The sequence below is a fragment of the Wyeomyia smithii genome, chromosome 2 (assembly GCF_029784165.1).
Source record: "Wyeomyia smithii strain HCP4-BCI-WySm-NY-G18 chromosome 2, ASM2978416v1, whole genome shotgun sequence".
NCBI classification, from domain to species: Eukaryota; Metazoa; Arthropoda; class Insecta; order Diptera; family Culicidae; genus Wyeomyia; species Wyeomyia smithii.
The window spans coordinates 238,045,739-238,069,615 of NC_073695.1; the positions used below are offsets into that span (position 1 = coordinate 238,045,739).

Here is a 23,877-nt window from a genome sequence, read left to right on the forward strand (position 1 = left end):
AGTGATGGGTTACAATGATTCTCAGGCACTTGTTGAAGCCGCTTACACGACGATCAGAAAACTAAGACATATTATTGAGTTAATATATAGTTAATATATAATTGATAGGTATAAATGGTAATTATATTATCTTATTTGCAAACAATTTCACGCCCTTGCGAGCGGCCTTCTGGCAGTTGACCGGAATATTCGCCATGGCGGATGAAAACAAAACATGTTTTAAAGATTTTTCTTCTTTTTTTTATTAATTTCTCCGTTTTCGCGAGAAAATTGTTGGAATAGTTCTTGCGCTTCAAGTTTGCCCAGAAATTCTCGATGGGACGCAGCTAGGGGACGTTGGGCGGATTCGCCGACTTTGGTACCACATAGATATTCAGCTCCATCTTCTCCAATGATCGCTTTGAGTAGTGGGCCGACGCCAAATCTGGCCAGAACACCGTGTCTTCGCCCTTATGGTATTTCTTGATGAACGACGTAACTTCTGGCAGGCACTTCGTACTATAAATTTCCCCGTTCGCGGCCAGCCCGGAGCGAAAGAAGAGCGGCTTTGACGTCCCCTTCTCGCTGATTGTCAGCCACAGCAGCACCTTCTTGGGGAACTTGGTGTGTGAAATAAATTTCACCTCGGAGCTCACTTCCTTCGTGGGGGAAAGGAAATACGAAGACCCCTGCCAGTCGTTGCCATCCAGGGTGAGATAGGTCTCGCCGTCCATCACCACTGCCACGTCGCGATTCGCCGGGAAAATCGACTTGACCATCTTATTCAACCGCTGTCGCTGCGTCATTGCCTGCAGCTCCGAGACCAGTGGACGGGACTCCGGCTTCCTGACATGTATGTTTATACTTTTTCACTGTTTCACCGCATGCACTTTTTTTTTTGCTAACTCATGGGTTACTAAGATTGATGATGCATGAATAGTTTCGTCAGTGCGATTAAAGGTAAACCCATGAAACTGCGGCAATTTTTGTCCATTATTTTTTACCACAAACGTTATGTAGAAGGGACAATTTGGAAAATTTTTACTCTAAAGCAACGAGTACTTTGAAGGAATTACAGCGTTTCCAATCGAGCCTTGCTACGAGAGTCGCCTTATTTCAAATCGTTGTCAACCACCCTGAGAGACTCTGCCGCCGAAGAGACACTTGAAGAATGACACAATTAAACCGTTAGTCTGAATTTGGAATTTTATAGAAAGATTGACATTGGCTGATTATTGTTTGACATCAGACCGAGTAGAGTTTGAAATATTCGGTCCGAAGCCAGATTAGACTGCAATTTTCAAAGTAGTGAGTTGCCATGCAAAAGGCATCCTCGATTCCCCAAAGGAGACAGATGCATAGGCACCTTCTAATCTGCCTGCTCACCGTGAGGAGAGAGCGAAGCGTCTCTCCAACAAACAGAAGCGCAGGTACACGGCATACCTGAACCTACAAGCTGCTGTTAAGTGGAAACGATCGCATGACGTCCCGTCACCAAACAACAGCGCCGATTGTCCGGTGAACAAAAACTCTCGGCTCCGCAATGGGGATGGCTTCTCGATCCCGAGATATTCTGCGAGTTACCTACAATTGTTAATTGTTGAGGCTATACACATCGCAATTACCTTTGATGGCTACTCCACCAAACTTCTATTTGAGGAGCATCCTGGATCGAAGTGCGGCACTAGACTCTCCGTTACTCAGGTTAAAGTTCAGGAGTTGCCATTTCAAACACGGATACCTTTACTTGGCTTGCGCCGACAGCGAAACGGTTGTGTGACTGGAGGAGACCATCTCCGACCCAACTTTCTGGAAAGGAGCACATCTACGTGTTTTCAACACGGATATGCTGACAAAAGTGATCCTATTAGCAGGTTATTTTTCGAACAGCGTGGACACTTCAAATGAGAAGATACTGCAATTCATCCAGAATCAGGACGAACTGCATCTCTGCACTGAAGTGGCGCGTAAGGAGCCGCAAGCTAGCAGGGAAAACCGTCGAACTTTCTGTTGAGATCGATGAACAATCCACCGACCGAATCACCGAGCAGTGCTTCTTACTATACTACATATTTGGTAAAGCTCGCGTGCGCCGGGTTCTGTTGCGACGAGAAGGAAGGTACATGCAGAACGATGTAATCACCACCTACTCAGCGCCATCTCGCACAAAACGGGAGGGTACAGACGGAATGTCCAGTTTCGTCATCACCACCTGCTCAATGCAACCCTGCAATTGTAGTTAAGGTTCAGCAGACGGCTAGTGACAGATTGTTGTTTCAATAATTCACCATTTGGTAAACCCGCGAATGAAAAGAAGGTACCGCAGAAATCTCCAAAGAGCCTCAAACATCCTCCGGTGCTGGCCATGTGTCTGTTGCCCATCGCTTACAGCAGGCAAAGCTAACCGGTGGATTAAATCGTTCAATCCAACCACAGGCGGATCCAATACGCAGTGAGTAGTTTCCGCTGTATACAGGTGAATCTTCATCACGGTAAGGGGGCCTTCAGCGTCCTCAGCAGAAGATTCACCAAAGAGCAACTAACCATTGCTCTGGTCCAAGAATCATAGGTCAACAACACAAAGGTTCTTGGCCTCGCGGACTCAAATGTTAGGTTAATACTCTAACACTCAGCCTAAACCTAGGACTGCAATTCTGTTAAGTAGAGTAATCAAATACACTCCAATTACCGAATTCATTCAACGTGACGTCGTTGCCATAATATCGGAAGTCCCGACTATTAACGGGAAACAAGACATGGTCATTGCACCCCCTCACTTCCTCGGTGACCTGGACGCTATTCTGCCTCTCGAGGTCTGCGTACTCGTGCGGTACTGCAAAGTAACAATAAGCCGTTCATCATCGGATGCGATGCGTTGGCAGCTCGGCTACCAACAACAGGGGTGAGTATCACGCAAAAGTTGGATGGTGCGAAACCAGTACAAAATTTTGCGTTTTTAGCGTTGATGTAATTCGGAACCAGTACAATGATTGCGTGTTGGGTATAACGCAATTAATGCTCTAGCGTTTCTCCAATGTATTTGGCAGCTCCAAACTACTACACCTAAACAGTTTCAACTGGTATCAAACAGCATTGCAAAGCGAGCGAGAAGCAAAATTATTCTCCTCCTTTCTGCTTGAGGACGAGACAAATGCTACGCTTTTCAAGTCTTTTGCACTCACGCTTTCGAGATATATTTTCTTCTTCATGCATTCCTCTGAATAGCAGCAAGCACGCACCGACAGTATGAGTGAGACTAACAACACTAGTATTAAATCAAGTATGTACAGCACGGGTGTCTCGCTCATTTCTTGAAGCAACGAGATATCGCCTTGCGCGTCGTAATCCGAACCGAAAGAGAAGCGAGAGAGCAACCTGCAAATTGTATGTGATGTATCTAGTCTAGCCACTAATACACTCGACTTGAGAAATAAAGTGTCGGTATATGATACATATTCTGATTTCATTCTATGTCAATGTATTTGCAGTACAACTGTTGCGTTATGCGTTTCACACATTTATTGTGCGATTTCTGTGCAACATTTGTGCGAATCGGGAAGACACAATGATTGTACAAGACATCAACTTTTGCGTGTACCTTCTTGAATATCTTGCTTCCAACGAGATCAATATATGCAATGTAGGGAACTGCCCCACTATTACTAATGCCGCAAGAGACGAGGTCCTCGACCTCACTCATTGCACCACAAACATTACCGAAAAAGTCAAAAAATTGCATGTCTCTGACGAACCAAGCCTGTCAGATCAGCGCCACATCATTTTTCACATCGAAGCGAAAAATTCAGGAACCCGAAGAAAACTGGTCCTCGTTTAGGGAACACTTAGTCAACTCTCTGTTTTCTTGATCAATCGATATGCGCACACCCGATGATCTAGATATTGCTGCACATGATCTTGAATGCAGGATCACTGATGCCTACATGGCCAGTTGTCCTCTGAAGGAGAGGTTTATGTGCCCTGGAGGAACGAAACGCTCAATCAATTGGACGTTAAGCTCCTATGAAGTCCCCAAGACCAGATAGCATTTTTTCCATCTTTCTACAAAAATCAGATGGGATCAGAATCCCCGAACTGATACATCTTCCCTGCGCAAGCTTCACCCTGGGCTATATTACAGTTAGCTGGCGGAAAGTCAAGGTGATTTTCATACTGTAGGTAGGAAAAAAAAGTCAACATACTACCTAACACCTTCAGGCCCATAAGTCTTACATCTACACTCATGATGTTAATGGAGAAAATTGCAGATAGCTATATCCGCAATTAATTCCTCAAGGACTCGCCACTACATAAAGAACAGCACGCTTACCGACCTGGTAAATCGACGGAAACTGCTCTCCATGGTATAGTGTCGCTGAAGTATCCAGACTGCTATGCGCTTTTTTGAAGGCGCTTCTGACAATACATCCTATGCTTCGATCAATACAGCTCTCCTGAAGAGAAGAGTTGATAACACTACAATCAGCTGGATTCAGAATATGCTCTCTAGTAGAGAAATCACAGCTACTACATTTGGAGATGCTTCAACTACCGTCACTGAGAAAAGGCTGTCCAAAAGGGGGAGTCCCCCTCTCCCGCGTTGGTCGCTAGTGGTCGATGCACTATTAAGCAAACTAACCCAGCTCGGATATGAGATTGTTGGCTGTGCCGATGACGTAGTCCTCAATTTTTTTTTCCTGTATGGGCTCCCTCACTGCGACCAGAATCGTAGATCTATTGTGAGATATGCCCGGGTGTCTGCTGTATCTCGCACTTCTGTTAATAGCAATACCCTATTGAGAAGTGGCATGCTTATTATTATTGTTCATCAGTGCTTGTGTGTAATGTGCTTCTCTTCCTTACACGCTTACTGTTCTACTATACCGATACTCGTTCCTCTTGCCAAATATCACCAATTATAATTCCCTGGAGAAGTTTCGTCGTGCGTCCTTCTGGCCAGTTTTATTGATTAGAGGGACTTATTTTTTGTTAAGAGGACGTTACGCAAAGGTATTGTAGATTTCAGCGTAAAGGAAGGGTAACTGGTGGGGAGCCTGAGAATAAACCCATGCTTAAGTCCTTTTTGACATAGGATGGCCTGGTTCTACTAAGATTCGAACCCACGACCATCCGCTTGACAAAGCGGACTCCGTAACCTTGCGGCTACGCAGCTCCCCAAGTAGTCCTTAATATCAGCGGAAAATGTGACGCAACAATGTCGAACTGCCTAAAGACGGCACCCAGGAGGGACTGAACATAAATCCTAAACCAATTATTGTAACCTTCACCAAACGGAGATAACACATTCTGTCTCCTTCTTCACTGAATGGGTGTTTACTGACTTTCTGTAAAGAAGTCAAGTACCTAGGTATTATTCTGGACAGTAAGTTGAATTGGACGATTCAAATTGATTGCCTAGTAAAAAAGCTACAACTGAAATTTGAGCTTGCAGCACACTATTTGCCAAACTTCCCGGACGAACACATACGATTCGCATAGATTCTCTAGGATTCCCCACATTGGGTTCGTGAGCCATCTTGAAAAGGATTCCTGAAAAAAGAATCCTTAGGAATGCCCTGTATATGGCTCTAGGATTCTTGAATAAGAATCGTAAGTGGGAATCCTCCGGATCGTGTTTGCGATTCCTTTAACGATACCGTCACCGAGTTAAAGGTATCCTGGGGATTCTTACTCAGGATTCTCTGCGTATTAGTAAGGGTTGGGGATTAAACCCACATTCAGCTCTCTGGTCCTACATTGCCAAAAATTGCTTACGCTGCTCTCATGTGGTGGCAAAAGGTAAATTAAGTGACAGGCCAAGCAAAGCTTAATGAGGTTTAAAGAGTGGCCTGTCTCTCTATTACCAACGCCATGCGCACCACATCAACGGCAGCTTTGAAGGACGTGCTCTGCCTAATGCCTCTACATCTTCATGCAAAGAAAGAGGCAGAGCTTGGTGCACTAAAGCTGCAACAAAGCAAAGCTCTCTTCGAGGTCGACCAGGTTGGTCATCATCGCATTCTAAGAAGTTACCATTCACACCCTTAGTCACCGCAGTATCAGACTGCATGGCAACTCAGAGCAAACTCGACGTTCCATATAAGGGGATTGAAGGGTGCGATATGACAAGGACGATCACTTCTATCAATTGTGATATGCCTGCCACGAGTACCTAGACTACAGAAGAGGCATACCACAAAAGGTCCAAATCTTACAAAGAAAGGTGATTGTCACCGATCACCCTTGAAATAGGATCCAATACTGGCTCCGCAGTATACGGACCCAGTGTTAAGAAAACTTTTCCAATGAGTATAAGTAGGGTGTTGTATCATGAAATGGTACTTTTTTTATATGCGAGATTTCTCAACTATTGAATAAAAAACTGTATCAAATATGTACCCGCATCATCAAAAAACTTTATCTGATGATGTTAAAAAATTTTCATTGTGATTACTTAAGTATTACTATTAATAAAAATGTTTTGAAAAATGGTCTATTTTCCCTTACAATTGTTACCAAGCTTTGTTTTCAAGCAGTGATTTTAAAATCAAATATTCAAAGATTGCAGTATATTTTCCAGTAATATGCTTCTGTAACATTTAAATTCAATGTAGGATAACTTTTTATATGAAATATTTGCTTAAAAGTTTGAATTATTGGTGAAACGCGAAAGCCTGTTTTGTATCATGATCGGACCAGCTTTGAACCATGATCGGACCAGCCTACTTCTGAGACATCACCGTTTTACTTTGCTTATGCTTGATATATCCAATGAAGGATTTCACGTTTAATTGATTGGAACTGAATATAAATGATGAAGCTTATTTTTTATAGAATAAAACCTCTCTAAAACGACGTAGGGTTCGCAAACTTAGGCAAAACTATTTAAAACTTCACTATAAATAGCCCACCATGCTTCAAATAGGGAAAATATAACTCAGTATCATCCTTATTTAGAAAGCACTTTTTCCCGCGAATTTTCGAACAGTTTACGAGAGAATGATAAATTAAAATTTATATGTGACGTTTTGCGTGGATTTTTCCCACGGATACTCTGAACGGTAGAATGATTTTACGAAGGTGAGAAAGGTTTAAATATTGATTGATTTGTGATCCAATGATAATATGTATATCAAAGTTATTTTTCAGTAACAAAACTATTTTTGAGACTAACTACTTTTTGAGCTGCGACAAAAGAAACGTAAGGCAAAAAGCTAATCTTTGAATTTCGTTTAGCGATAAGACTTAAAACTTTCGTCTCTCCGAAAAATGTCCTCATACAAAATTTCAACTCAATCGAATTAAAGGAAGTAGTGTCTCAAATTGACCGCTTTGAGTCTCACTTTTTCGACTGATGACGAAAGGCACAGTTCATGCAATTGTCGATATGGAAATTTTTGTTGATACCATATATCTTAGACTTGTGTAAAACGCCGGGATCTGATGTTTTCTCGAGAAAAAAATTGGAAAAACTCAACTTTCTGTGACTTAGAAATTTTTGTGCTGGGAAACTCATTTCACTCGTCACACTCTCATTTTCAAGTCACTGTCAATCTCACTTCACGGAGCTAATTTTGTCACTTCACTTTAGATGGAATCGGAAAAAGGTCTCAAAAAATGAAGTGAGCGTGAGAGTGAAATATATTTCACCGTGAGGTAACTCCCGTAACAAGTACCATTGGCTGAATATCTTACTTCAGGTATAAAAGTTAGAGCATTGCAATATTCGGAAATGCGTAGTACTACTTGGGGACTACAAGTTGGTCATACATCATTTCTCAAAATTGTGCTGATGGAGTGAGCTATTGGTAAAACGAAACTGCAACCAAAAAAACACTCACAAATTGAATAAGCAAATTTGCCGTATTGGAAGCTCAAATATAATTCATAACGTTTTCGCAATAATTCGAAAAAATGTTTGAAAATAATTTGAGAATCACGGAAAAATATCTAATTTATCAAGCCCAAGCCAAACACCGTGCATGTAAAGCCCAGCACGCGAAGCGGAAAATCGCTTTAAGTCTCAGAAGCACACTGGTCCGATTATGATACATTTTTTGGTCCGATCATGATTCACCCTGGTCCGATCATGATACAAATTCTATGGTCAGGAAAAACGACATATTTGAATGAATTTACGTCAGATTTGCTATACATTGTCATTTTTGTAAACTAGATAGATAGACTTTTCCGATAAATATATATTAGTTATGATTACATGTTATATTAATGGTGAAAATGTGACATGAAAAGCGATGTACCTTGAAAATAGTCTAAATTGGTCGGATCATGATACATTACCCTAGTCCTCAAAATGTGCGTCCCAAAGAGTTTGGGAGATATCCCGACAAAACCGAGTTCTGTTGTACTGGCGCGAATTTAAAACATGGGAAACGCTAGAAATTGCTAACCGATAGAATAACACACAGGGCTGCAGACAATCTAAACAGTTTATCCCTTCAATACTTGATCTTTTTATTAATCTAATTCTTTTGAATTTGTTAATAAATCCTCTTCAAACAGCCCGTTGTTTTAAAGAAAAATGAGAAAGCATTCATCCGCCAACTTGGATCTCGCCGCCATCTAAGAGTTGATCGAAAAACGTATTTTTGAGCAACTTCGTCACCACCGATTTTAAATTTGACACCGCCATTGGAAAGCTGACAAAAAATGCCTCAAGCTACATTCATAAAATAAGGTAAGCAACGATGACGATAGAATCTCGATTTCTACTTGAATAATTAAATCTGAATTCAAACATTCAAGCCCAGAAACGTCTCAAGTTACGTCGTCTGTATGTAATTTATTTTATTTTCCTTGTTCCTTTTAAGATGCGTACGTACAAAAATTGTCTCGTCTAAAATTGAGAACATTTTGTGCAAAAGTTTTTTTACCAATGTCCATTATTCAAAAAAGTACAGCAATTCGAATTATTTATATTTTATTACTTTTAAACTTACTTTTTGGATCACGTTTGCAATAAGGGAGCCTTTGTTTGCATTTTACAAAGGATATGAAAATTCATGCTGAATTTAATGAATTTTATTGCCAGAATCGATTCATAATACGTCTCTCTGATTGTTTGTATTAGAAACCGTTTGAAGTCCTGATCTAAATCTTCTCACAGTTCTTTTCATGTCGATTCTAGGTTAAGCTATGCAAATAACACTTAGCTTCCTGAAGCAAATCTTCAATCGTCTTGCATTTCCACTAAGCAGATTGTACCGCACAGAGCTGCCAAGACCCTCTGCTATCTACAGCCTCCGTAATTTCCACTAATCAGCAAACTGAATCAGAAACATATATTTATTTTACTCATGGAGAAAGTCGAACCAACTAACTGCCAAGTCATTTCTCTCTAATCAGGCTGTTAGCTTCCATCACATGGTTTATCATGCCCCTTCCTGCACTCCTTCATGTGACAGCCGACACACCTCAAGGTCCTGGCTGCCTGTTTGTCAGAGGCCTTCAATCGACGGTGATTGAAAGATAATGAAACGTAACAGAATTTTGCGCCTCACTGAACTATCACACGTGTCAACTCCGGCAGCAGCCGTTATGCCTAAGACTTGCCAGTGTATTTCATCATCGCAACTGCACGGTTGACAGAGGCGGTCGGTCCGGTGACGGTTCAGTGATCCGCACTACTACGTAGTAGGTACGTACATAGTTCGGAAAAGTCACGAAACGGGAAAAACGACGGGAAGTGACGCGTGTCGATTTGATTAAACCAGTCAATCAATATTTCTCGTGCAGACACGTTCCGGTTTTTCGACAGGATGTTGTTGGTTGGAAAGGTACTAAAGTGCATTAGTTACGCATTAGTAACCAGCCAGTGTCTTGCTGTGAATCATAGCAAGACACTGCGGAAACTTTGACGAATGGTTTCGGAGTCGTAATTACACATACGGTTTGGGGTACAAGGCGGTAACAGGATACATAGTCGTAAGCACGGAGGGTATTAATATATATAGTTAATATTTGAAATATAAAATATGAGCTAAAAATTTTTTTTTAACTATGACCGAATCATTTTTTACCAGAAAAGGTTTTTATCATGAATTAGAGCCGAGATGGCTCGTGCTGATCTGTTCATTTGACACAGACTTCGAAGCCATCTGTTACTGAACACTACAATTGGAAGGATAAGCGCAGTTGTCTTGTACACTAACTAGTTACAAGACTGTTATTGATTGTTCAAAATGAGCACTCTGCGGGTAAAAAAGTGTTTCTTACATATACTTGTTTATGTCTATGAAACATTTTCCGTGTGCAAGAATGTTGGACATGAAAAAGTTTTTACTAGAGAAACTATTTTTCTAGTCCACTGACAAAACTTTGAAAAGATGATCCATTGATAATATTTTGAGACACATTTCTTTCATAAATTTCACTTATAAATGCGATACCATTGAAAAAAATGCATGCATAAAAAAAAGTCAGTCGAACGCAAATACAGAAATGTTTTTAAATAAACATCTTCAGCACATTGTGAGAACAAATCTTGTTCGTGTGAATATGGAAACTTGGCTTAGCCAAGCTTTTGAAGTCGTAAAAATTCGTCTAGGTTAAGCCTCCCAAACAAAAATCCTGTCCACGGCTTTGATAAAAAAACAAATTTGTGATCAGAGTTTTCCTATTCATATTCACTATCGGTCATGCTGTTATACTGCAAAAATTACTAATTCAACTTACCCGTCAGTCAGCCTTCGGCTTCCGGTACGCAGCCTCCCGCCTGACATTTCGCAGTTGGCGTCGTGCGTGACAGCTCCATTAGGCATTGGTACGCGCCATCACACTTTCCGGCTGTGGCTCTGGGTACACGTGGTGGCGGTTGTCGAGGAACTTTCACCTTAAGCTAATTATTGTCTTAATTTTGCACATCAGTTACTTGCTCTTGACATTTGGTGATGACAGTTTTTCTATTTGCTTTGTTGCCGTACAATAAACCCACCTGTTTCTTCTTTGCTCGTTCGGAAACTATTCGCTAAAATGACTACTTTTTTTCGCACACGGGTGTACGTGAGTACGTACGTACGTGTGGGCGTGTTTTTTGTTGTTGTGTAACTGGTGTGGGTGTGTGAAGGAAAGAAAGTGATCAATGGTGTGCAAAACAGGAAGGTGCGGTGCGATGCGGCGACAAATGTGATTGTGCAGAGGCGTGCGCCCACTAATAATAACAACAGCAACAACCGAAGGAAACTCATCGGAACAATAATGCGGTGCGTGCGGTGACAGCGTTTCGGAAACATTTCAATTCGTCCAGTTGCCTACTCGGTTGAAAAGTTTCGATTATTTTCGAAAATGTTTCCGGAGCGAGTTTTGGGTGCAACGTGACAATGAGTGGAAAACAGCTCGCCCCAGGGGCCGAGCGGTCGGTGCTGAGAACAGAGGACTAAACCGACGGCAGAGAGAGAGAAAGAGAGTGGTGCGAAACGCGTGAATGGAGCGAACGAACGAATGAAGGGATTTTTTCGTCGGGCCTGCTCGAAATCAAAACATATATGTAATGTTCTTATTTTATTAATATATTTATTATATCTAAATTAGTTTATATATTTCCAGCTTGTTCTTCTCTCATTCATTTTTTTTATTCGGATTATCCGCGGTTTGCTGCTGCTTCGCTCACTTTCCTTTCTTTTCTCTTTGGTTTGCAGCATTTAAATACTTTTTCTTTCTTTAAATAACAAATATTTCCATTCGACGGCGATATTAACAAGTTTTGTTCTTAGTTGTTTGTTTTTTTTTGTTCTCTTTGTAAGCTTCAGATTTTTTGCTCGTTTTTGTTTGTTTGTTTGTTTTTGTTCACTGTCTTCTCGCTGCCCGTTGCGGGTTCTGTCTGTTCCGGTTGGGTATTCTAATGTACATTGTTCCTGTCGTAAAGAGTCGTTTTTTGCTTTGGATACTCTCTACCTTAGATTCTCACGTATCTCATCATCGTTTGTTTGCTTGTTTTACAACCTTTTCAAAGTGCGGGAGCCCATTTTTGTAATGTTTACTTAAAGTTGCAGATTTTTTCTTCTGTTTTACTTAGCAGCATTTGTTCTGATTTGCTTTTCGAAGTGTTGCTCTTAATATCATTTTCACAAGGGGGGGTTTTCGCTTATAAAATAATATGTTTAATGCTTACTTCTCATCCAATTTTAGTTTTTTTAGGATTATTTTTTTGTTTTGAAAACAGAAAAACACAATGAATATACACGATATGAGATCGAAATTGATTCGTACTTGCTTTAATTTTTTGTCACTTTCCTTCAGCAAACTCTACCACTAGCCAGCAGAGTTAAACCTGCGGCCTTGGCAAAGCAAAACCTTTAAAGTTTAAATTGTTTCTGATAAGTTTGAAAGTTATTGCTAAGTGAAGTGGGACGATTTGCTTTTGGTTGTTGTTAGTTTTTGTTTCCTTTCTTCTTCGGCATTGCTCGAATGTTACACTCACATTCGGCGTTAGCTCTGGATTCGATCTTACTATCTCTGTCCTGTCCGTTTTGTCGCCTTTTTAAGTGCCCTGGCCTACAGCTTTTGTATGCTTTCACCTTTTGCTTTCCCGGCGGGAAAGCCCATTCAAATACCCATGGTCGATAGGTTAATTTTTATTCTCTTGCTAACTACTTTTATTTTTTTGTATTTATTAGGTTTTTTTTTTCGGTCGCACTAAGTCAGTCTTTTCTTTGTATTTTTATATACTTTTTTTGGATTTTTACTTGCTAGAAGTCGAACCGTCGGCACTCGAGGTTCGCTCGCATGGGCTCTCGCACTAAGAAAACTGGTGATTCGTTTACTTGTTTCGTGTTAGTGTAAATGTGTTCGTTTGTGTGTTGTATATTTGTAGCTGGTTTCGCAAACATCCACCTTCGGTTGATTTCCACTGATGCGCGTCGCAATGTGTCAAACCGAAGTGATTATGCGTGTCGTCCTTTATGACGAGTTTTAAACAAAATAAAACTTGAAGGGTCATTACATATATGTGTTGGTCAACATCTACTGCTACTACTAGCACACATCTAGGCATTATGTACTTTACTTTACCGAGCGGGTTCAACTGAACTTCGTTAGACACTTGGTTTGAAGGATCTATTTTCACCGGGAAAAATCCAGTGACGGGTACGGAGCAATATAACTTCTCTTCTTCGAAAACAAATGACAATAAGCGATGGATGATCGATGTACGTAAGAAGGCACCGTGAGGGTTGAAGGAAAAGTGCGTTGTCTGGTTTTCTACTTTATTAAAATAATCAAATAATTGTAAGTAAACTATTACAAAAAAATTTCATCAGAAAAGATGTCACTAGAACATACAGCTCATCACACAATCCACCCTCACAGAACAAACAAACCCAAAAATTTCCACGGCCTCAGCGAGAGAGCAGTGCAATCAAACGAATCCTTTGAGGTGGGAACCCCCAAGCTGCCTCCCCAAATGGTTCACATATTTTCGGAGTGATAGCGCTGCCGCTAGTTAGTGCTTCGCGAAAACTCGTCTAGAACTTCGCTTGAAATTAATTGCTGTTGATGCTGTATACTTGACTAGAAAGGTAGAGAGAGAAAAAGGAAGCCAGCAGCAGGGTGGTCCCGACCTCTGAACCGGTGAATTGTTCAAACACAGCCGGTTTGTTTCTCCCACGTAGGACATAGTAGAGTGCTCGGAGCCATTAAAATTCTTATCCATTTTTTTTCAGAAATATTCAATATCTAAACATGCCCCCTCTTTCATAGAGAGGCCAGAGCTTACAAGCTATTAGCAAACTGTTGCTTGCTTACTTGTTTCCTCCACCTTTACAGCGAGGGGTAGAAAAACCGTCAGTCTGGTTTAAGCACTTCAAGATCCACTTGTAAACTTTATCCACAGCGTTTAGGTCTAGGCCGACCGGGGCTTTCTTTCTTTCTTGCCGTCGTCGTTCGTTTGGCTCGCTTGGGAAGCCCAAATCAGGCAGCACAATTTTAACTTTATTTCCGATTCGCATGAAGACCCACAATTGAAAGCTTATTTTTAAAAGTAGCTTTTCACCTGGTACACGCTTGCCCACCAAACAGATTGCTCGATTATTTCGAACCGCGCTACTTGTGTAAAAGGTTCGCACGGTCTGGGTTTGTTATAATTCGATAAGATCTGCAACCGGGACTCCGAGAGTGCTGGTAGTAGAAGCAAGCAGCAAAATCTCCCACCAACGAAGGGGGCTTTATTCGAAGAAGGCCGTTGAACACTTTTTTTCACCTGATAAGCCCCAATCTCTTCTAGCTTCTTAGCTTGGTTGCCGTCGTACGACGACGAATGAAAGACTCGAGCGAAAATTTGGCGAGGGCAAAAAAAACACTTCATCCGTTCGAATCGAACTGAGCGGTTTAAGGTTGTGGGGCAGCGGAAGGAGATCGCACCCGGGTCATGACAGGTGGATCCGCTGTAAGCTCGAGCGAAAGTTCTTTAGCTTCAAATAGTACTTCATGGTTGGTGATTTAATTTTGCAAAATTTTAAAGCTGATTTGGCAGTGGAACAATTGGTAGGATTCAATCTACTTTGTTTTAAAATATAAAAAAACATTGCAATTTTTTGGTCATGAAATTTGGCAGAAAAGACAACTCGAAACCAATTCATTTCCTTCTACGAATGCTTTAAGATATTTCCTAAACAGTTTCCGTGTTGCACTCAGAGACACCTCCAAAGTGAAAGCTAATTTCGAAAATGTGAGAACCATGAAGAAGTGTACTGATTTGTACATAGATAAAGAAACGCTTTCTTGAGGGTGTTTTCGTTTGATGTTGTGAGGAGTGACAAGTGATGCAAACAGGTGTTGGTTTTATACACCCAAAACTAAGGGAGAAAAATAGAAGAAGCTGTTTCTAAGTAGGGTCAATAACCAAGCATTAGTAGCTGTTGATTTTAACGTGAAACGGTATTGAAGCCACAAACGGCTGATTTCGAGCCACCACTTCGAATTTTTAGTAGTACAAGACTCGGAAATAGATAATGCGCACCGTGCGATAACGATATACTATGGTTGCTTAATTTAGGCAAACATAAAAAAAGCGTTTTCACAGCTGACGCATTACCTGTTGCCGACTCTTGTGCTATTGAAAATTCGAAGTGTTGGCTCGAAGTCGGCCATTTGTGGATTCAATACCATTTGGCCTTAAAGTATGTCGCCACAAGTTTTGGGTGCGGTGTTTGCATTTCCATCACCTATCTATTTGACATCCAAAGTCGATCTTTTACCGTGTTTTCTTATCGACAACGTCGTTCGCTTTGATCCTCTTTTGGGAACCGAACATTACTCGGTGGAAATGAGAAGGGAATAAATTGCTAAACCTCGTTTTACTGGCAGTTTGATTGTCGGGGGTTTTATAAAATCAAGGCCTGTTGCTCTAACGGTATTAGCAGATTTTCTAAACATAATAGTCGTACGTCAACTTCACCTTTACCCCTCACTAGTGCCTCCTTGTATAAAGAAAACATAACCAAAAAACAATAAACAGTGAAACAGAAAACAGAAACTGCAATGATAGTCGAGAGAAAAAGGCGATAGACGAGAACACACATCGATTGGCGATTGGACATAAAGTGATGAAAATGGTACATGGTAACGAACGACTTTTGTTTTGGGGTTTTTGACTTTAATGGCACTGAGTAGTATTACTGTATATAATAACTGTCTACTACACGAGAGGTTACAGACAACAGGACACAGGAACCGGGTGCGGGATGGCGAAAAATGTCACATCCGCTTCCGTTCCGAAGGATACCTGAATTCATCTACTTGGCTACACACTTAACGCTCTACCATCTTCGGTTTGTTGGCCGTTCGCTGCAGGCTTTGTGCTCTACTACTGTCTTCTTCTTCTTCTGTGACTCTCTGGGGGGGGGGGGGGGGGGGGCTGGGAGTCCTATCTAGATTTGTTTGATCTGTTGCCTCAATCCATGATGCGCTTGTTAACTTTGAAAAGATGATAAAAATTAACCTAGAGGTGGGTATTCAAACGGCGGCGCTAGGCACCTAACAAAAGCTTTTTTGTTATTTTTTTCTGTCTATTAGTTTGCTGTTCTGTTTTTTGCTTTTCTTCATGCATTCAATCAAACTATTTGACCGCACAAACGGAGCAGATCGTGTCGGTGTTAGATAACGACAGCAGCTCGGCTCGACATCAAAGAGAGAAAGAGAGATTGTTCTGCTGAGGTGTTTGTGTACTTTTTGTGTTTTTTTTCTGGTTGTTGTGCTCCATTACCGATCGCTACTGTCGTTTTTCGTTTCGTCTCTATGTGGCAATCATTTTTCGGTGCTGTTTTGAGTTTCTGTTTCTCCTGTTTAGCTCTCCCAGTAAAGTTATATTGTGCAAATAGACATTTATATATTTCGTGTTGCTTTTGTTTGTTTTTGTTAGATTCAATTTAAATATTGACTTTTACATTTGTTAGTTTGTGTGCTCGTTTGAATTGTGTTAGTATGAATGTGTTTGTTCTGTTGGTTCACTCTTCTAGATGGGGAAAAATAAACTCAGCCGAACTGTTATCCACAACCAATTTTGTTTTGTTCTTAAAAATCATTTTTACAGTTGATTGTTTTACTTCGTGTGTATGCGGGTATGTGTGTGTTTGCGTTTGCCTGTCGCTAATTCGCGCACTTTTTTTGATTACCTGTACAGTTCTACCTGTCATTCTTGAAACATCAAAATAAAACAATTAAAAAATATTTTTTTCGCATCTCTATTACTATTTTTTTCTGTTTGACAGACGTCAACAGTTTTCGATTTTTCTTTGTAGCACTCTAGTAACATTAACCATTGATTTAATCAGTCACTTTGTAGCGTTCGCACGATACTAACAGCATTTCTCCTTGCAGGAGAAGTGTATGGGTGTAAACAAACAACTGTTCAACGAGGTTGCATCCAACAACTGACATCCAGCGAGGGTTGGTTGTGGGTATCACGGGTATTATCGTTTCTCGTAACACGTCATATCCGCACGCAAAAGAGGCAAAAGTGGTCGTCTCTTGCAGAGAAACCGAACCGAGTTTCTTTTGCGCACGTGACAAATTATCTAACTTAGAAACCAATCATAACAAAGTAGGCCACGGCCATTTTGCAGGCCACAAAGTGTATACAAGACGTCAAAGCATAGAGATTTCACTTATCGTTTTTCTGTCACGACGCGTCTAATGGTTGCAAATGTCTGTTTATCAGGGTACGTGCTCTGATAAGTAGTAGTAGTAGTAGTAGTAGTAGTAGTGGTTGGAGTAGAAGTTATCCTAATGGTTGTTAGTCTGTTGTTTTTGCATGCCTATTTACAAAAATGACCTATCTCTCGCTGGAACCGAATGCTTTTGTAACTAAAAGTTTGACTTAAATAAGATCTTCGCGGACTTGTTACAGTTTCGATTTTTCTGCTTTTTTTTTGTTCAATACCTCGCCTCAACACTTTCCGTTCGGTGTTTTGGCAAGTGGCACTAACCCTGCACCTTTTTCAGGGGGTTTATGCTAGTGTTCAATCAGAGTGTTTATCTGTGTGTGTTATGTTACACGAGATCTTCTTTCCTTTGTGTGTATTTGTGTGGGTGCGGATTTGTCTTTGTTTCCCAGGTTGTATGTAATGTATGCAAGTGTTTCTGTATGTGTGAGAGAAAGAGAGAGAGAGAGAGAGAAAGTGTGTGTGTGTATGAAGAGCGTTGGAATGTTTTTCTCTGCTTGTGAAGTGTATCCTTATCGCTTAAAGGTGTGAAATTTTGTTACTTCATTTAGTTTACTTAGGTTGGATTCATTTGATTTGTTAAAATTGTGACTTATCTATACAATATAGCTGCCTTATCCATGAGAATAGTTTTCTGCAAGATTTTTTTTTTTGTCTTTGACTTAATTCCATTAACTTGAACTTGATTCTGGATGTTAATATTTTCTGCTTGTTTACAAGTTACTACCACAGTTGTTGGTATATAGTAAAAGTTCGCTTGTCTGAAAACAAAACAAACCAGTGGAATCCTGGGGGCGGCAGAATGCTGTCGCCCCTGGGCACGCATGAACACTCTTTACTCACGATCGGAGCAAAATTTATCTTATGCCGAGTAAATGGGAAAATATCGTTTTTTTTGTCGTTTCGTGTTTCGTCGCCTGGCGAGTGCATTTAGAGCATTTAATCTCGCTCATGTTCAGCTTAAGTTTTAGGTATCCATGTGACTGATAACTTGTTCGAAAAAAATAAGAAGTATACTCGTACTTGGCTGTCTTTTGATACACATCTACATATGTACTTACAGTTTCTTTTTACACTTTAAGATGTCTTTTATCGCCTGCGCACGTGTGGCTTTACTCGTTTGTGTGTGAAGCACAATTCGTGGTTTGGTTTTCTCTTTTTCTCTCCTAGGGGGTTTTCTTATTCGCACTTATCGATTATCTGTCACCAGCTGTCAGCTTCAGCTAGCATTAGTTGTTTTATCTCTTTTTTTTGTTTACTTCAGGGGTTCGTATTCGTTACTCACTGTCATATCTCTTAACTACAGCCATTGTCTCGTCTTACTTTTTTTCCATTGCTCGATTTCCGCTGCTGCCACCAGATGTGCGTGGTATGTCCTTAATAAATATATATACTTTTTTATCTATGTGAGTTTGTTTGATCTCTATGTACAGCTTTCCATCCAGAGTTTATGCGTGCGTCCGGATAACTCAATCAACTTCGCAGCTCTGTCCCTACGTGCCAGTTGAGTTTCTCTTAAAAATAGTGCTTTGTCTTTATAGTTTTAGTTGGTTTGTTTGTCTGTCTCTTCTGTTTGACTGTTTGAGTGGGAGTTGTTTTTTTGTTTGTTTGTGTTCGCTTTGTACAGCTCTCTTAGCGTCCTCGTGCCCATCTCAGTAAGGCGTCGGCTAGCACATCCAGATGTGCTTTCGTCTGAAAAGGAAAACCAAAACAGTAGAAAATAGTGAGGAACAAAAATGGCATGCAAGTACGGCATAAGAGTGTGGTAAATAGAGCTTTGATTTTTGTTAAGATGCATCTAATTTAACTAGCTGATGGTTAATAGAAATTAGATAGATCATGACTATGACTTAACCAGGACCATGATCTGGACCAGGACCATGACAATAACTATGACAATGACCATTACCATGACCAGAGTCCATGATCATGACCATGAACAAGACCTGGATTATGACCATGACCGTGACCAGGACTATGACCATGACTGTGACCAGGACTATGACCATGACCATAACTAGGACTATGACCAAAACCATGCCATGACCATGGCCATGACCATGAACAGGACCAGAAGCATGACTATGACCATGACCAGGACCATGACCATGACCATGACCATGACCATGACAATGACAATGACCTTGACCATGACCATGACCATGACCATGACCATGACCATGACCATGACCATGACCATGACCATGACCATGACCATGACCATGACCATGACCATGACCATGACCATGACCATGACCATGACCATGACCATGACCATGACCATGACCATGACCATGACCATGACCATGACCATGACCATGACCATGATCATGACCATGACCATGACCATGACCATGACCATGACCATGACCATGACCATGACCATGACCATGACCATGACCATGACCATGACCATGACCATGACCATGACCATGACCATGACCATGACCATGACCATGACCATGACCATGACCATGACCATGACCATGACCATGACCATGACCATGACCATGACCATGACCATGACCATGTCCATGACCATTACCATGACCAAAGGTCTATTCTTTGTATTCGATGATGAAATTTTTTTATTCAGTCAATGTCACCCTAACCATGACCAAGACTAAGACCATGACTATGACCAAGACAAAATCAAAGTCAAAGTTAAAGTTAAGTAAAGGTCAAAGTCAAGGTCAAAGTCAAAGTCAAAGTCAAAGTCAAAGTCAAGGTCAAAGTCAAAGTCAAAGTCAAGGTCAAAGTCAAAGTCAAAGTCAAAGTCAAAGTCAAAGTCAAAGTCAAAGTCAAAGTCAAAGTCAAAGTCTAGGTCTAAGTCAAAGCCAAAGTCGAAGTCGAAGTCAAAGTCAAAGCCAAAGTCAAAGTCCAAGTCCAAGTCAAAGTCAAAGTTAAAGTCAAAGTCAAAGTCAAAGTCAAAGTCAAAGACAAAGTCCAAGTCCAAGTCCAAGTCCAAGTCCAAGTCCAAGTCCAAGTCCAAGTCCAAGTCCAAGTCCAAGTCCAAGTCCAAGTCCAAGTCCAAGTCCAAGTCCAAGTCCAAGTCCAAGTCCAAGTCCAAGTCCAAGTCCAAGTCCAAGTCCAAGTCCAAGTCCAAGTCCAAGTCCAAGTCCAAGTCCAAGTCCAAGTCCAAGTCCAAGTCCAAGTCCAAGTCCAAGTCCAAGTCCAAGTCCAAGTCCAAGTCCAAGTCCAAGTCCAAGTCCAAGTCCAAGTCCAAGTCCAAGTCCAAGTCCAAGTCCAAGTCCAAGTCCAAGTCCAAGTCCAAGTCCAAGTCCAAGTCCAAGTCCAAGTCCAAGTCCAAGTCCAAGTCCAAGTCCAAGTCCAAGTCCAAGTCCAAGTCCAAGTCCAAGTCCAAGTCCAAGTCCAAGTCCAAGTCCAAGTCCAAGTCCAAGTCCAAGTCCAAGTCCAAGTCCAAGTCCAAGTCCAAGTCCAAGTCCAAGTCCAAGTCCAAGTCCAAGTCCAAGTCCAAGTCCAAGTCCAAGTCCAAGTCCAAGTCCAAGTCCAAGTCCAAGTCCAAGTGCAAGTGCAAGTGCAAGTGCAAGTCCAAGTCCAAGTCCAAGTCCAAGTCCAAGTCCAAGTCCAAGTCCAAGTCCAAGTCCAAGTCCAAGTCCAAGTCCAAGTCCAAGTCCAAGTCCAAGTCCAAGTCCAAGTCCAAGTCCAAGTCCAAGTCCAAGTCCAAGTCCAAGTCCAAGTCCAAGTCCAAGTCCAAGTCCAAGTCCAAGTCCAAGTTCAAGTTAAAGTCCAAGTTCAAGTCCAAGTCCAAGTCCAAGTCCAAGTCCAAGTTCAAGTCCAAGTCCAAGTCCAAGTCCAAGTCCAAGTCCAAGTCCAAGTCCAAGTCCAAGTCCAAGTCCAAGTCCAAGTCCAAGTCCAAGTCCAAGTCCAAGTTCAAGTTAAAGTCCAAGTTCAAGTCCAAGTCCAAGTCCAAGTCCAAGTCCAAGTCCAAGTTCAAATCACGTTCAAGTCCAAGTCCACGTCCAAGTCCAAGTCCAAGTTCAAGGCCAATTCCAAGTCCAAGTCCAAGTCCAAGTTTAGGTTCAAGTTTAAATTTGATAGAAACGAAATTCAAATTTAAGTGTAAAAAAAGTAAAATCTTTTACATTTAAGAGAAATTTTTCTATAGTGATACTAAATTTTGTTAAAACTCTTGGCTATTTCAACCTTTAAGGTATTTTTCCTGCTGTTTTGTCCAATTCCTGTCTGGCAAAAGGTGGATTTTCTTCTATTACGGACTCTAGCATTTAAATCCAAATGGAAAATTTATTCTTTCTTCACGAGCAACGAGCACCCGACCGTGGCACCTTCATCACCTCCCTCCCTCCCTAGTTTCCGATTATCCCCGTCAAAAACGACAAATTCAAAGCCGGGACTTTCCATCGTCATAATTGAGCCGTGAAAATATCCTCTAGTCACGCTTCACCTGAACGATGAACGGCAGCAAAGCAGCGAGCCCCTTTCGGATAGTCTGCAGCCGTGCAATAAAAGCGTATAATCATCCGCCACAGCGCTCATATAATGGTGATAATATTTCTAATCCGATTATGACATCGCACACCCGAAAGAAGACGGGGGCTCTGCTGACGTGCACCGTTGGAATTTTTCGACCTGTCACCGTGATGCTAAGTCTAAAGATTGCCGAGAACAGCGATGACCTCTCGTGTGTTGCGGATCAAAACATCACGTGGGACATTCGTTTACATTTTTAGTAACGTTTGTGCAGCAACCTGTCGTAAATACAAATGCACAGTCCAATTGGGTGTTCGTTTTAGTCATCATCATTTGCACTTGATTAACGTTTCAACGTTAAGGGTGTAGAAAGTTTCGTCGCTGGAAAACTTGCCGACATCAAAGTACATTGACTTGACGGATATGGAATGGCTTTTGAACGTGCTAAACTTTTCCCCTGTTTCGGTTTACTCTTCTTTCGGTGAGACAGGGGATGAGATGTATTGGGACGATTGGTCAGCGAATGTATTTAATTCTAGACTGAGTGTCCTTGGGATGAAAGGTTTAATTTCGAGTTGTTTCGGGGATTTATGGTTATTTTTAACGTCTGCATTGTGTTGTCATTAACGAACTTGAGAGATTCGAATTTCGTGCTTTGAATTTTGGGAATGTTAGAGTTTATACTCACCGTTTTGTAGAACATACACGCTTGTCGGTCCTCGTCTTCGCCCTCCGGGCAGTCGATGAAACCGTCGCAGAGCACGTGATCGTCTATACACCGATAGCGACCTTGCCGGTCCGGCGTCGGACAGGCAAACCGTTCCATCCCGTCCATCGCGGGTGGACATTCTGTAAGAGAGAAGTGAGAAAGAAAGAAACGAAATCAACTTAATTGTTGAATTATCTTTTTTTGCGATGTGTTCGAGGTCAAAGTAAAATCAATCCAAAGAAGTGATAACTGTAGCAGTCGATTACAAAGCAGGAAAACTTTGTAAGTGAAGCAAAACTCTAGAAAACGGCTAGATTTCCATGTGACCGATATTCACGTAATCGCCGTCTTGATAGGGAATGTTAATTTTTACGCATACGTTTGATGACAAAAGACGCCACGCTTGGAAGCTCGAGCCCTGATTGAGGATGGTAGCAGTTTCACGTTAGACAAAGCTGGACTCATCACTGCCTGAGGGCTGGTAAAATTTTATCAGCAGTACAATCAGTATCGCGAGGGTGACTGCGAATCGAAACTAATTTCACCATTTGTACATGCAAATTTTAAAGGGCGAATTGTAACGTGGGACTACGACAGTCTGGCAGTCAATGCTCATTCCAGCGTTCGAATTGTATAAAATTCAATTTGATTTTTTTGAGCGTTCACAATAAATTATTTTATCCACTAATGGTAAACCGGTGCTCGCAGATGGTCGTTTTAGGTGAAAAAAGTAATAAAGCGTGAAATTTACGACCCAATCAGTGGAATCATTTGGAATCAATAATTGGAACGAAAGTCTCCACCTTCCACGGGAGCAGTGTGGTTCCACCCTGTTTCACTTTTCCAGGGAAACTGTACTGAAAAATTTCCAGCGCGTTTAGCGTAATTTAATAATTACGAGCAATTTATTCCAGTGAATTGTCCACTCTCCCGTCGCCTGTTCGGCTTTCCTTGGCTCGGTTGCCAAGACCTCGCTCGTCGTTCCAGGAAAAAACTACTAAAGCGTTAATTAGTATGTGCGTTTGCTTACACTCGCTTAATTATCCGCTTTCAATCCTACCAGCATAAAAAAATAAACATTAAACAGCAATGATCATTCTTGGCGGTCCGTCAGGTCCGCTCTAGTGCAGTGCACGAAGTGGACGAAGAAATTCATCATGACAGAACGTTGGAGGTGCGGAGGACAGCCACCACTAGGGAAGCTTACAAGTTATGAGGATTTATGGCCACCAGCACCGAAGGTGAGGCACGCAATAGGTGTACACTCAGCACTCACACATCCAGTCCAGTACCGTACCGATTCCGGTGAAAAGTGGATGGAATTTTATTACCGCAATTCCCCAGAAATGGTTCGAACGTGCGGCCGGTCACCAGCTGGGCGTCTTGAGTGACAGGCAGGTCTCGGAATTGGAGCAATCTCTCCGGGGAACTTTTTGTTCTGCCTGAGAATGTGATAACTTCCGGAGAAAAGCTCACTGGGTTGACACATGTGTGTTGCTGTAGTTGGATCTTGTTTGTCCTTGCATTAAAAATTGTTTTCCAAAGCCAAAAGGGATACGTACT

The 23,877-nt window shown here is 41.5% G+C and overlaps 1 protein-coding gene across 1 annotated transcript in view; it reads right to left on the reverse strand.

Annotated features, from left to right (window-relative positions):
• Positions 1–11,483: 11,483 nt before the first annotated feature.
• The window catches only part of LOC129724276 (protein PIEZO homolog), a 112,086-nt gene continuing 99,692 nt past the window's right edge, over positions 11,484–23,877 (reverse strand). The window contains exons 2-3 of the mRNA XM_055679010.1: positions 22,294–22,454; positions 11,484–18,845 (exon numbers count right to left, since the gene is read on the reverse strand). Coding sequence (XP_055534985.1) covers positions 18,786–18,845; positions 22,294–22,454 — 221 coding nt within the window. The 3' untranslated portion in view covers positions 11,484–18,785. The remainder of the gene's footprint in view (positions 18,846–22,293; positions 22,455–23,877) is intronic.